This window comes from Dictyostelium discoideum, assembly GCF_000004695.1.
Source record: "Dictyostelium discoideum AX4 chromosome 5 chromosome, whole genome shotgun sequence".
NCBI lineage: Eukaryota > Evosea > Eumycetozoa > Dictyosteliales > Dictyosteliaceae > Dictyostelium > Dictyostelium discoideum.
The window spans coordinates 5,036,890-5,052,078 of NC_007091.3; the positions used below are offsets into that span (position 1 = coordinate 5,036,890).

General features: G+C 21.5%; 7 protein-coding genes across 7 annotated transcripts; 4 read left to right on the top strand and 3 right to left on the bottom strand.

The window, feature by feature from the left end:
- Positions 1–504: 504 nt before the first annotated feature.
- On the bottom strand, positions 505–2,497 carry DDB_G0291187 (hypothetical protein; the record flags this gene model as incomplete). Its single annotated transcript, XM_630261.1, has 2 exons — positions 505–1,838; positions 1,951–2,497. 2 exons carry the CDS (start codon positions 2,495–2,497, stop codon positions 505–507), a joined length of 1,881 nt encoding a protein of 626 aa, XP_635353.1.
- A 1,048-nt stretch (positions 2,498–3,545) lies between these two features.
- DDB_G0291137 (hypothetical protein) lies at positions 3,546–4,389 on the top strand (the record flags this gene model as incomplete). Its single annotated transcript, XM_630262.1, has 3 exons — positions 3,546–3,680; positions 3,870–4,058; positions 4,156–4,389. The coding sequence occupies 3 exons, from the start codon at positions 3,546–3,548 to the stop codon at positions 4,387–4,389; spliced, it is 558 nt and encodes a 185-aa protein (XP_635354.1).
- Positions 4,390–4,574: 185 nt separating this feature from the next.
- DDB_G0291139 (hypothetical protein) lies at positions 4,575–5,652 on the bottom strand (the record flags this gene model as incomplete). Its single annotated transcript, XM_630263.1, has 2 exons — positions 4,575–4,776; positions 4,949–5,652. 2 exons carry the CDS (start codon positions 5,650–5,652, stop codon positions 4,575–4,577), a joined length of 906 nt encoding a protein of 301 aa, XP_635355.1.
- Positions 5,653–6,111: 459 nt separating this feature from the next.
- Positions 6,112–8,986, top strand: DDB_G0291141 (cation diffusion facilitator family protein; the record flags this gene model as incomplete). Its single annotated transcript, XM_630264.1, has 5 exons — positions 6,112–6,488; positions 6,682–6,769; positions 6,865–7,393; positions 7,562–8,054; positions 8,161–8,986. 5 exons carry the CDS (start codon positions 6,112–6,114, stop codon positions 8,984–8,986), a joined length of 2,313 nt encoding a protein of 770 aa, XP_635356.1.
- Positions 8,987–9,089: 103 nt separating this feature from the next.
- On the bottom strand, positions 9,090–10,002 carry DDB_G0291143 (hypothetical protein; the record flags this gene model as incomplete). The annotated part of the gene is made up of 2 exons (XM_630265.1): positions 9,090–9,564; positions 9,668–10,002. The coding sequence occupies 2 exons, from the start codon at positions 10,000–10,002 to the stop codon at positions 9,090–9,092; spliced, it is 810 nt and encodes a 269-aa protein (XP_635357.1).
- Positions 10,003–10,657: 655 nt separating this feature from the next.
- On the top strand, positions 10,658–11,422 carry DDB_G0291145 (hypothetical protein; the record flags this gene model as incomplete). The annotated part of the gene is made up of 3 exons (XM_630266.1): positions 10,658–11,125; positions 11,210–11,236; positions 11,345–11,422. The coding sequence occupies 3 exons, from the start codon at positions 10,658–10,660 to the stop codon at positions 11,420–11,422; spliced, it is 573 nt and encodes a 190-aa protein (XP_635358.1).
- Positions 11,423–12,196: 774 nt separating this feature from the next.
- Positions 12,197–15,093, top strand: DDB_G0291147 (hypothetical protein; the record flags this gene model as incomplete). Its single annotated transcript, XM_630267.1, has 2 exons — positions 12,197–14,803; positions 14,884–15,093. 2 exons carry the CDS (start codon positions 12,197–12,199, stop codon positions 15,091–15,093), a joined length of 2,817 nt encoding a protein of 938 aa, XP_635359.1.
- Between the last annotated feature and the right edge of the window lie 96 nt (positions 15,094–15,189).

Consider the following 15,189-nt stretch of genomic DNA (forward strand, 5'->3'; position numbering starts at 1 on the left):
AAAAAAAATAAATCTGAATGCTATTTCATTACATTCGGATTAATTTAAATCTAAAATAAAAAAAAAAGAAAAAATAAAAAAAAATTTTAAAAATACATTAAATAAAAATTTTTAAAAACTACAATATCTAAAATCAAAAAAAAAAAATTTTATCGAGATGGAAATTTCAAAATAATCAAGATCCCTAGTATACCGAAATAACCCTTGGGTATTTGGAATAAACTTAAAAACTAATGATGTAAAGAATCCAATATAAAGGAAGTTTATCAATTTTATTTTAAATAATTATTTATAAAAAAAAAAAAAAAATAAAAAATAAAAAAAAAAGTTTTTAGTGTAAATAAAAATAGATTCAATCAATAGATATCGTTTATTATTATTACTTTTAAGTAATTTTAAAATAAAAAAAAACAAATAAAAAAAATAAAAAAAAAAATAATATTTAACAGTTTTCCTTTTCCTTTTTCTTTTCTTTTTTTTTTTTTTTTTTTTTTTTTTTTTTTCTTAATTGGAAGATTTTGGAGAACCACAACCAATTGGATCTTCAGGAGAACATTCACAAGCACTTCTACCAACCAAAAACATTTCTTCACGTACCTTCATTATTTCAGCGATTACATTTGCATTTAAACCATCTAAATTTCTAATTTCAGCCAATTTATCACGAATAGTTGTCGATAAACGACTATAGACATGTGATGGGAAAGCCAAAAACATAAAAGTTGCCAATTGAGTTGGATAATCATGACAAATTTCTTGTGTAGTTCCATGTTGATTATGTTGATGTGTTACTTTCCATTTAATTCTTCCATCTTGAATTAATTTATTTATAACTTTAAATGCTAAAGAATTATTTGTAATTTGTTCAAAAAATTTCTCCCATTTATTATATTTATCATTATTATTATTATTATTTTCTTCTTCATTATTATTATTACTATTTACATTTGCATTATTATTATTATTATTATTATTATTATTATTATTATTATTATTATTATTATTATTATTATTATTACTATTATGTTGATGAGAAATATCATCACAAGTATCAATACAACAACTACTATTATTTAAATTAAAATTACCACTATTAAGATCATTATAGAGGAAATGATGATCTTTATCACCAATCATTAATTGTTTATGTAGTTCATGAGAGTAAGCACAAAGCACATAAGGTGTTTCAGGTGGTAAAGTTTTAAATAGTGTTTCAATGACATCTTCATAGGTTGATGGATTATTTTCAGCCAATAAAGTGGGGAAACCCTTTAAGAATTGATCAGCAATACTTGACCAAGATAATGTATTCTTTATTCTACAAAATGAAGGTTCATAAGATGGATTCTTACTAATTAGATAGTAACCTCTTGGTCTGTTAGTTTCATTATCCAATGCTTTCATTGATTCCCATAATACTTCAACCGGTACCCAATGTGGTGAATATTTAAATCTGGCAACATCCAAAACCAATGCTAAATCTCTTTCTTTATGGTATCCACCAATGGGTGAATAATGACCAGACCCCGTTTGACCTAAAACCTTTCTACTATATGACATTACCAAATGAATACCTTGTTTACTTGAAGCCTCTATAATACTATTTCTAAATTGATTGATATCACTCTCATCACCTCTATAGGGTTTAATATTTGCACCATTACATTTGGATAAACATGAAAACTCTGTAAATGTAATACCTCTCTTCTTTACCGATTCAATTGGTATACAACAATCTAACATATCCTCTGCAAACCATCTCCATGGTCCTTTCCATAATCTATTTGGATCAATCTTTAATGCATTTAATACCATTGCTAATGTTGCTAATCCACAAACTAATTTCAAAAAAAAAAATAATAATAAAATATATATATATATATATGTGGGTTAATAATTCTTCAATGACACATATGTGTTAAAAATAATAGTATCTATCTAATAACTTACAAGCTGGATCACTTTGAGATACAAATTGTTCAGCTAAAGAGAAATAACCTTCCATATGACCATTTGCTAAGGATTCTCTAAATAATTTTTTACCTTCGTCTGAAGAAAACTCTACCAAATGTGATGGTAAATTTCTTTTATAAAAACTAACAACTGGCTTTTGTTGAGTGGTAGTTATTTGTTGTTGTACTGGTTGTAGTAGTGTTGGAGGTGGTGGTGGTGGATTTGGCGCTTGTGCGCTATTACAACTACTACATGAAATATTTGTTGTTATAATTTTTGTAGGTGATATTGATGATGATGATGATGATTTTATTGCTGGTGCTGCACTTGAAAAATTTATTCCACCATTTTCTTTATTTATATTTATTTGTTTAAAAAGGTTTGTAATTCCATTACTATTATTATTATTATTATTATTATTATTGTTATTATTATTACTACTATTGTTTGAACTGAAATTTGCTGCCAATTGTTTCGAAGTGTTCCCACAATAACAACTATTTGTACACCTTTTTAATTGTCTTACAAGCAATTGACCATTCATTTTTTTTTTTTTTTTTTCTTTAGTGCTATTAATTCAAAATAATTATTTTTCTGTTTTAAAATGTTTTTTTTAAAAAAAAAAAAAAAAAAAAAAAAAATTAAATTAAATTTAAATTAAAAAAAATTAAAATAAAAAAAAAATTTTATAAAAATTAAAATTTATTTTAAAAAAAAAAAAAAAAAAAAAAAAAAAACACACCGCATCGTTTAGAATCAAAATCTTCTTCCATTTCTGTTTTTGTTTTTTTTTTTTTTTAACAAAAGTTTTTTTTTTTTTTTGTTGACCGATTTTTTGGGAACCTTTTTTTTTTTTTATTTTTTTATTTGGATTGATAAATATATTAATATATTATTCTGATTATGATTATTAAAAAAAAAAAAAAAAAAAAAGTTATGTTTTTCCATTTAAAAAATAAAACATTGATGAAAACATTCAAATCTGACACAAAAAAAAAAAAAAAAAAAATATTTCATTTTTTTTTTTTTTCACACTAAAATTAAAATAGTATAAAAAAAATAGAGCATTAAAAAATACACGAAATGATTTTAAATAAAAAAAAAAAAGTAACAATATTTTGAATTTTTTTTATTTTTTTTATTTTTTTTTAATTATTTGTCATTCACCCGAAATTAATTCACCCAAAGAAAAGTTGATTAAAAAATAAAATAAAATATGAATATTTTTTCACAGATATCTGCCTGGGTATTTTTGACTTTTTATATTTTTTTTGGTTTTAACCAAATAAAAATATGATTTCTTAAAAATGAAAAAAATAATTTCGGGCTTGACCAAATTCAAAGTTTATGATTTTAAAAAAAAATCTAGACCAGGAAAAAAAAAATAAAAAATTTAAAAAAAAAATAAAAAAAACAAAAAGAAACTTTGAAGGAAAATCTTTGGTCGTCATTTTATTTTTTTCGAAACCATGCTTAAAATTTTTTTTATTTTTATTTTTTTTTTCTAAACAAAATCAAGTTTTAAACTATTTTTTTTTTTTTTTTTTTTTTAATTTTCTTTTGTTATTATTTTTTTAACATTTATTTTTACAATGTTCAAAACTCTTTCAAAATCTATTGGTTTTTTAGTTGCAATTATTGCCTTAGTTAAAGGTGATACTTACACATGTAGTCAAATGCAATCATTGGCCGAAGGTTATTTCAGAGGTCCAACTCTAACCACTATGGTATATCATCAATTTATTTAATAATAGTAATAATAACAATAACAATAACAATAATCAAAAGGTTTTAACATTAATTTTTTATAAAAACGAAAAAAAAAAAAAAAATCTATTTTTGGAATATTGAAATATAAAAATAAAAAATAAAAAATATAAAAATATAAAAATATAAAAATATAAAAAAATATAAAGCTTTGTATTTCATATTATGAATCAACATATAATACTCAAGCCATTAACCCAACATCAAAAGCTGCAGGTTTATTCCAAATTCTCCCAGAACATTGTGGTGAATTATGTAAAACTTGTACAACTCCAAGTGATTTATTAAATCCAACTATTAATACTGAATGTGCTAAATCAATTTTAAATTCTCAAGGTGTAAGTGTTAAAAAAAAAAAAGATGGAAATTAAAAAAAAAGTTAAAATATTATAATTAATATTTATTAATATTTATTATTATTATTATTTACTATAGTTCAAAGCATGGACAACTTATGCATCAGGAGATTGTAAAAATTGGAATAAATGTGTTGCACCAAGTGCTTCAACACATGCAGCATCAACTCATGGCTCAACAGGACCATCAACTCATGGCTCAACAACTCATGGCTCAACAACTTCAACTACATATACATCAGGTGCATCAAGTGGTTTGTTTGATTTCAAAGCAAACAATGGTGGTGGACAAGATATGGTCAAATATTTTTAATTTATTTAATTATAAAATTTTTATAATAACTTGTAAAAAAAATAAAATAATAATTATCCAGATTTTTAAATAATTATTATCCATATTTTTGGAATTTTTTCCAATTTTTTTTTTTTTTTTTTTTTTTTTTTTTTTTTTTTTCATTTTTAAAAAAAAGTGAACAAATTAATTTACTACTCTTGCATTTATTTTTTATTTTTATTTCCCTGAAGTAATATGAATGTTTGTTCTTTATTTTTTTCAGAGTCGTATTTTTTGTTAAAGAATTTTTTAAAATTTTCATTATAACACCAATTAATTTTTGATCTATAAATTAAAGCCTCTATTATTTTTGCAGTACTTTCTTCCACATTTTTTAAATACTGGAATTCATTTCCACCTAATACTCTATAAAAAAAAAAATAATAATAATAATAATAATAATAATAATAATAATAATAATAATAATAATAATAATAATAATAATAATAATAATAATAGTATTAAAATTAATAAAAATAATAATAATAATACAAAAAAATAAATGAATATTTAATTAATTAATAGGTTAGTTAGTTACCTTGAACCACCACCACCACATGTATCAAAATAATAATCAGCTAAAAATCTATTTTCAACGAATTGATCATTTCTTTTCCTTTCTATATTAAAAATATTAATATCTGTTCTTTTAATTTGTGAAATTAGTTCTAAACACCTTAAAACCAATCTATCTCTACATTTAATCAATTGAAATAATTTTTCATTTTCATTATCTTCAAATAGTTCTTGATTTGATATAAAATTAATTACTTCACTTTGAATTATTCTATTGAAAGTTAATTGTTGTTCTGATTTTATTTCAGATAATTGTAAAACTTGAAGTCTTAATTCATCATTTATATCATCAATTCTCTTTAATTCATTTTCATAATTTTCATCTTTATCATAATCAACCTTGATTTGCTCTGATTCTACTTCTACTTCTTCATATAATTCTTCTTCTTCTTCTACTTCTTCCTGTTCTTCTACTTCTGCTTCTATTTCTTCTTGATTATTAGCAGATTTTAAATATTTTAATTTTTTTGATTCAATTTGTAATTGACCTAAAATTGAGAGTTTTTGATTTTCTAAATTTAAAATTGATTCAGTGCCTCTTGATAACTCTGTTATTCCCCTTTTGAGTTGAATCTTATTTGCACCTACTTTTGCATTTAATACTGTTTTTAATATTCTCTTTGAGGTAATTTTGATATTCTTTATGTCTTCTTCGTTATGATTCATTGATATTTTGAAAAAAAAAAAAAAAAAAAAAAAAAAAAAAAAAAAAAAAACCAAATGGGATGATTAAAAAAAAAAATTATTTAATTTAAATTTAATTAATTTAATTTAATTTAATTTAATTTAACCTTTTTTTTTTTAATTTTTTTTTGGGAAAAGGGGAGGGGAGGGTTGTCCACAATCAAAATTTTTTATTTAAAATTTTTTTTTTTTTTTATTTAAAAATTTTTTTTTTGGTTTTTTTTTAATATTTTTTTTTTTTTTTTTATCATTCTCATTTAACACACTCACACACCCAGCAAAATTTTTAAATAAACAGGCGTTGCAAAATTATAGTTGTTAAATAATTGTTTTGTTATTATTAATTAAAAACACAATTAATAATATAACAATAACAATCAACAATCAACATAATCGCAAATAAATAGTAGTAGTAGTAGTAGTAGAAGTAGTAGAAGGAATATGGCGGGTAGTTTGGATGATTCAATCTATAATAATGGTAGAAGTGGTGGTGGAGGAGGAGGATTTAAATTCTCTAAAGGGTTTAATAAGGATAGTATTTCAAAGAGGATAATAATGATGTTATTTTTTAGTAAAGGTATTAGAGCATGGTCATGTATTATATTGTTATACTTTTTACAATCATCAATTTCAATTATATCAGCATCCTTTTATATGTGTCTTTTTTCAGCAATCTTTAGTGTAGTAGTTGAAAAACCATGGAATCTATTATCATCATTAAGACCATCACAAATCAAAAAGATAATATATCATTCAATCTTTAATCTTTTAATTATAATAACTTGGAATTCTTCAATTAAATTTATTGGTCCAATTGGGTAATTATTATTATTATTATTATTATTATTATTATTATTATTATTATTATTATTATTATTATTATTATTATTATTATTATTATTATTATTATTATTATTATTATTATTATTATTATTATTATAATAATAATATCCATTTTTTACTTTATATAATAAAATATACTAATAATAATAAATAATGAATAATTAATAGATCAATTTTAGCATCAGATTATACATTTTCAACATATCCATTAATATTTAATAGTTTATTACAAGGTAATTTCCTTGCAACTGATATGGTATGATTATTTTTAGAAATATATATAAATTATATATATTTTAGTAAAATATATTAATATATTTTATTTCATTTAATTATTTAAATAAATAATAGTCAAGAGGATCAATAATGTTAATGATTGGATACTTTTTAATACCGTTATTTGGAATTAGTAATAGATTGGATATTTTAGGATATACATCATCACAAGTATTTATGATCGGATTATTTAGTTTAATAGTACATAATGTATTAGTATTATGGAAGAAAACAATCGTTAGAAGTTGGAATAGTGGTAGTAGTGGTGGTAAGAATAAATTATCATCACTAGGTTCATGTGTATCAACTATTATATTATTTGTATTTAAATTATTTGAAGGATTTAGTAGTGGTAGCAGTGGTAGTGATAGCATTAATCAAGTATCATATTCTCAATTATTTGTAATCGCAATCATTACTTTTATTCTCTACTCTTTGAATCAATTCATTGATGATGTTTCAGAAAAAGAATTAACATTTAATGTACTCTCAAAAGTTAGTTTAACATCTTCAGTAATATTTGGTTTATTAGCTGCTTTATTCATTGGTTTTAAAGATTTTTTCCATCCAATTTTAATTTTAAGTTTTATTTTTATAATTAATGGTAAGATATTATTTTATTATTATTATTATTATTATTATTATTATTATTATTATTATTATTATTATTATTATTATTATTATTATTATTATTATTATTATTATTATTATTATTATTAATAAATATTATATAAGATACTAATTTTAATTTATTTTTTTTTTTTAAAAAAAGCGATTCATATATTATATTCAAAATCAAATGATATTCAACCAATGACATTTTCAAATAATATGGATGGTGGTAATTCAAGTATTAAAACATATAATAGTAGTGGTGGTGGTGGTGGTGGTAGTATTATTAATGGTAATGGAAGTGGTAATGCAATTTATTATTTTGAAATTTTAAAAGATGTACTAAGACAAATTGTTGATAAACCAACCTCACGTAGAATATTCACATTTTTAGTGATTAATTTAATGTTTATGTTTGTAGAGATGGCATATGGTATTTGGACTAATAGTTTAGGTTTAATCACAGATGCATGTCATATGTTTTTTGATGCCACTGCACTTTTCATTGCATTGGTAGCTGAAGTTATCTCTCAATGGAAACAGAATGATAAATATTCTTATGGTTATGGTAGATTTCAAGTTTTATCTGGTTTTGTAAATGGTATATTTTTAATTTTCATTGCTGTTACAATTTTAATGGAATCTGTTGAAAGGTAAATTCTTTTTTTAAAAAAAAAATATCATTCATTTTTCAAAATTTTATTAACAATAATATTTTTTTTTTTTTTTTTTTTTTTTTTTTTTTATTATACCTTATAGATTATTAGAACCACCAGAAATTAATACAGATAAATTATTATTGGTTTCAGTTTTAGGGTTTATTATAAATTTAATTGGTATTTTCTCATTCCATGGTGATCATGGTCATTCACATGGTGGTGGCGGTGGTCATTCACATGGTGGTGGTGAAAAGAAAGAGAAACATCATGGTCATAGTCATGGTGGTCATGGTGATCATCAACAAGTAACACCAATTTTAGGAGAAGAAAAGAAAAAGAAGAGAAGTGTAAACATTGATGGTGTATTTTTACATCTTTTAGCAGATACATTAGGTAGTGTTGGTGTTATTGTATCATCGTTGATCATTCAAATTTGGGGTTATACATTGGCAGATCCAATTTGTTCATTGTTAATTAGTATTCTTATTTTCTTGTCAGTATTACCATTGATTGCAAATACAGCGAAAACCTTATTACAATGTACACCAGAACCAATCCAATCAAGTCTCTATCAAATCAATCAATTCATTCTCTCAATCGATGGTGTACACAATATCATTAGTTATCATTTTTGGTCACATTATGATGATATGAATATTGCAACATTAAAGATTCAATTGAATGAAACTGCTTCCTCCAATTCCACTTTGGATACTGAAAGAATTAAAAAATCAATTTCAAAATATTTAAACAAAGATCATAATATTCATAAGTGTATTATAGAATTCATACCTTTACTATATAATAATAATAATCAACAACAAGGTAACGATGTACCATTAATCAATCATCATATCCATAATGATATTCATCATAATCATTCTTCATCATCATCATCATCATCTCATCATCATCGTCATAATTAATAAAATAAAAAAAAGTAATAATAAAAGTTAATAATAAAATAGAAAAACAAAATAAAATAAAATTAGTTTTTATGAACCAATTTTGGTTAACTTTTATTTTAAATTAATCCCTTTCACATGAAATACTAAATAATCTATCAAAATTACTTGGAAAATTTGTATTAAAATTAGCTTTGCCTACCAATGTTAAAAATGATGCTTTAGTTTTCTTTTTTGATTTTTTTGTTGTTGTTGTTGTAGAATTTGAGTTTTCAGGTATTGAATCATTATCATAATAAAGATATTCATTTAATTCTTCTTTTCTCTCAATTGAAAGCATTTGAGATTCAACATCACATTTAGCTTTTAAACAATTTGATTGATGGTCCCTAAACAGGGCCAATCTTTTATCACATTCTTTTAAAATATCATAAAGTTCTCTTTCTTTCACTATGGTTAATGCCTGTATTTCTCTAAATAACTTATACTCTATTATTTCTTTTTCATAAATTTTTATAAATTGTTCTCTTAACTTTTCGCATATATAAATAAAATTTTCATTATCTTGATTATTGTTTTCTTCATCTTCTAATGATTCACTATAAATTCAAAAAAAAAAAAGGATATAAATAATTAACCATCAAAATATTAATATATTAAATATAAAAAAAAAAAAAAAAATAAAATAAAATTATCACTAACATTTTTTCATTTATACATTCAACTAAAGTTTTAAAAATATCTGTAATTTGACGATTCTCTTTAATATTTTTATAAAATTGAGAATTAAGAACATTTTCATTTCCATTTTCTTTTTTTTTTTTATTGTTATTTTTATTGTTATTTTTATTCATATCTTTGTTTTTATTTTTATTCATATCTTTATTTTTATTTTTATCTTTATTTTTATTTTGATTTTTATCTTTATTTTTATCTTCTAAAAATTCCTCATCTTGATTTTCATCTTGATTTTCTGGCTCTAATTCTTTTTCATATTCACTATGCTTTCGTTTTTTATTGTTTGTTCTTTTGCTCATATCCCTAACCAATTAAAAAAAAGAAAAAAAAAAAAAAATTGAAATGAAATAAAAATAAAAAAAAATATTTAAATGAAATAAAAAAAAAAAAAAAAAAAAAAAAAAAAATATTGAAATCTCAGATTTGGGAAAAAAATTGAAACAAAAAAAAAAGAAATAAAACAAATTGACAATAAATAAAAGAATCTGAATTTGGTAATAACTAATGGGAATATTGCTAAAAACTTATTTCAAAAAAAAAAAAAATATTTTTTTTGAATTAAAATGGTTTATTAATTATATTTTTATTTTTTTAACAGTTCAATTTCTATTTTTAGATTTTTGGTGCCATTAATATTAATTGATTTATATTAATGATAAAATTTTAATTTTTTAATTTTTTTTTTTTTTTTGTTCATAGAACTGTTATTTTGTCTTCTTCAGCTAAAGGTTTTCGAATTTTTTTTTTTTTTTTTTTTATTATTATTAAGATAAAATTTTAATTTACACAATTGTGTGTTTGGTTGAATAATTAATAAAGTTTATATTTTTTTTTAATTTATTATTTTTAGGTTTGTGTGGAATGTCGAAAAGAACATTATAAAAAAAAAAAATGTAAATAATTTTTTTTTTTTTTTTTTTTTTTTTTTTTAAAATAAAAAAAAAAAAAAAAAAAATGAAAAGATTTTTATTTAATTTAAAAACCACAACATTTCAAAGGAGCTTCAATAATCGATTACTATTTCCAATAAATAATATTTATATTAGTAATAATAATAATAATATTTGTATTAATTTAAACAACAACAACAATAATAATAATAATAATAATAAAAGACATTATTGTAATAATAAAATGAATTTATCAGAAGATGAATGGAGAGTTAAACTTACACCAGCTCAATTTAAAGTATTGAGAGAAAAAGGTACAGAAAGACCAGATAGTGGTGAATATAATAAAAACTATGAAAAAGGTGTTTATAATTGTGCTGCTTGTGATACTCCATTATTCAAATCTGAACATAAATTTTCCTCAGGTTGTGGATGGCCATCTTTTTATGATTCTATTCCAGGTGCTTTAGTACTTCATGAAGATCCATCACTTCCTGGTAGACCAAGAACTGAAATTTGTTGTGCAAAATGTGTAAGTAAAAAAAAAAGAAAAAAAAAAGAAAAAAAAATACATCTTTATTAATATTTTATATAAATTTTATAATCAATTATATAGGGTTCCCATATGGGTCATGTATTTAAGGTATGTGATTTTTATTTTATTTATTGTTTTTTTTTTTTTTAAAAAAAAAAATATTAAATATGTCCAATATATTTACATTTATTATTATTATTATTATTATTATTTTAGGGAGAGAAATTTAATACACCAATTGATCAAAGACATTGTGTTAATTCAATTTCTTTAAAATTCCTTCCAAAAAAATAGAGTTTCAATAAAATAGAAAATTAGTAATTAGAGAAACGAGGTTTGGTGATTATTTTTTTTTTTTTTAATCATTCCTTTTTTTCAATTATCAGTGTTATTATTATTATTATTTTTTTTATGTATATTTTTTTAATTTCCATTTTAATATCCAAAATTAAAAACTCCTGATGACAATAATTAAAATAATACCAGTACCCTTATTAGTTTTATAATTCCAATAAGTGGTTTAAATTAAATTAAAAAAATAAATGAATATTATATTCAATGGAATTTATTTTTAATTTATTTTCCTTTCTTTTTGTCTACCAATTTTAATTAAATATTTTAATTTGGTCAAATAATTATTATTATAATTTGTATTATGACTATTTCACTAAATTATAATAAAAAAAAAAATAGTTTGGCTTGTTTTGAATTTTTTTATTCTATTAAATATTATTAAATATTAATTAATAAATATAATAAAATAAAGTTAAAATAAAAATTAAAACTAAAGTTCAAAAAGATTTTGTAAAATTAGAAATAAGAGAATCGGATAATATAAATAGAATTGAAATGAAATTCTAAAAATAGTTTTAAAAAAAAAAAAAAAAGAAAAAAAAAATTGTGGTAATAGGGGTTGGAAATAAAAAAAATAAAAAAAAAATAAAAAAAAAAAATAAAAAAAATTTTGGGAATAAAAAATTAAATTCCTTTTTTTTTTTTTTTTTATTTTTTTTTTTTTAATACTTTTATTTTTTTTCTATTTTTTAAAACCTCTCATTAAATTGAGAAATGTCAACACCATTCAATATTAGTAATAGTATTAATATAAATTATCCAAATAATCTAAATAGTCATACTATTGATAATAATAATAATAATAATAATAATGAAGATTTAAACTCATTATATCCACCAAATAACCATCATCACTATACTATTAGTACAAGTCCTAGTACTAGTTCATTCTTTCCAATAACATATACAACAAGTAATAGTACTAATAGTAATACTAATAATAATAGCAATAGCAATAATAATCAAAATGGAAGTAGTATAAATATTAGTATTAGTAATGGTGGTCAAATTTTATCAGGATCCTCACCAAATAATCATAACAATATTAATATTAATAATAATAATATTAATAATAATATTAATAATAATAATAATAATACATCATTAAATGGTGGCTATTTTAGTAGTAGATTAAATAATAATTTAGATTTTAAAAGTTATGTTGGCCAAAGGATTCAAACAATTCAAAATAATAATCTATCATCATCATCACACTTGACACCAACAAGAAATAATAATAATGAAAATGAAAATGCTTCAAATTCTATAAATGGTGTAATTAGTAGTCATGATAATCATCAAGGATCATTATTATATCAATCAAATATATTTAGAGATGGTTTTGGTACATTCTTAAAATCATCCTACTTTAGTGATGTAACTATCATTGCAAATGAAAGAAAATATTTTCTTCATAAAGTTATTTTAGCTCATTCTTCACAATTTTTCTCTGATCATTTCGATCAACAAGAACCAATTGAAATAAATAATAACTCAAATGATACTCCTTCTTCCTCTTCTCCACCAATAAATAATAAAAATAATAATAACAATAATAATAATAATAATAATAATAATAATAATAATAATAATAATAATAATAATAATAATAATAATAATAATAATAATATATTAACAACATCAACAAATAATAATAATAGTAATATTAATACAAGTAATAATAATAATGGATATTTTAATTATCTTGGTAATAATACCTATGAATTAAAGGGTGGTTTATTTTTAGAATTTTTTGAATTGGTTGTAATTTATATGTATGAGGGTAAAGTTAATCTTACACCAAAGAATGCTTTACCAATTTTATGGCTTTCAAATACATATTCAATTAGAGGTTTAAAAAAAGTTACAACATTTTATTTAACAAGTTCAATCACAAAAGAGAATGCTTTATCAATGTTAAATAAAGCAATCAATATTGATTCTGAAGATTTGGTTTCAAAATGTATTACTGTAATTTGTAAACATTTTAATCAAATTATATTACCAAATTCATTTTATAAATTATATTTAAATCAACAACAAAATAATAATAATAATAATAATAATAGTAATCAATTAATTTTACCAAACTTTGGTAGTGGTCATAGTCGTAATAATAGTTATAATGTAGATGAAAATAATAATAATAATAATAATTCAAATAATAATGATACTCAACATACATCAAATTCTGATGAATCATTTGTACATTCTGTAGATGATAATAATAATTCAAATAATAATGATGAATTATCTACTACAACAACTACAACTACTACAACTACTACGACTACTACTACATCAACAAATACAAATACATCATCAATACCAATTTTAATAACACCATCAACAGATAAACAAATTAATTATCAAATTTTAAAGGATAGTGAAAAATCATTAGACCCAAATACAATTAATACTATACCGGAATTATTATCATTACCTTTAAATATTATGATTAGATTAATGAAACAAAATAATTTATCAGTTTCAAATGAATCAATAGTTTATAAGACAGTTTTAAAATATATTCAATATAATAGATCAAATTTATTGGAAAAAGATATTTGTTCTTTATTTGAAGTCGTCAGATTCCCATTGTTTTCATATCAACAACTTGAAGAACTTGGTGATACATCAATGGTTCCATCATTCTTAATTACAGAGGCTTTATTGCAAAGATTAAAAATTCATGAAGGTCCAAAAGAAAAAGATTTAAAAGATCCAACAAAGGATTCAAAAGATTTAAAAGAATCTTGTATCAGTAATGTTGGTAGTGGTGGTGGTGGTGGTGGTAATAGTGGTAGCAATAGTGGTAGTTCATTATCTGTATCAACTACAACTACCACTACTACAACAACAATAATAACAACATCATCATCATCATCATTAAATTTAAATAATCAATCTATCAATAATTTAAATATTCAAGATTGTGAAGAGGGTGGTAATTCATTAACACAGATGAGAAAAATACCAAGAACTGCTTATGCAACCTCTTTAGAGTATTCTTTTGATTTTGATACATTCGGTGTATTTTATTATATTGGTACAAATGGAGGTAAAGAAGAATGGTCTAATCCTGCTCTAAGAGGTAGAGTTAGAGTAGCTTGTTCTTCACAAGAAAAAGGTAGTGTAATTGATTGTTTCAATAGAACGAGCTCTGAATTTTGGTCAATGGATGTACCTGCCTCTTGGATTTCTGTTAATTTAGGTTCAAGTAGAACAATGGTACCAACTTGTTACACTCTTAGACATGGTGGTAATAGTAAAGCTGATTGTTTAAGAAATTGGACTTTGCAAGGTTCCATGGATAGTAAAGTAAGTAAAAAAACTTTTTATTTAAAAAATTAAAATAAACAAATCCAACTAACAATAATTTTTTTTTTTTATATTTACAGAATTGGACAGTATTAGTTAGACATAGTAATGATGCATCATTAAATGGTAATTTTAGTACTTGTTCTTGGCCAATACCCAATTGTACTCAAGCATATAGACATTTTAGAATTTTACAAACTGGAAGAAATTCTTCAAATCATAACTTTTTATCAATATCTGGTATTGAATTTTATGGGGATTTATATGAAACAAGAGTTTCTCAAAATTAAAAAATAAAAAAAAAAACTGTATTATTATTATCATTTTAAAATCTTTTCTTTATTTTTTATTTATAAACAACAATAACTTTATACCAATATTGATAA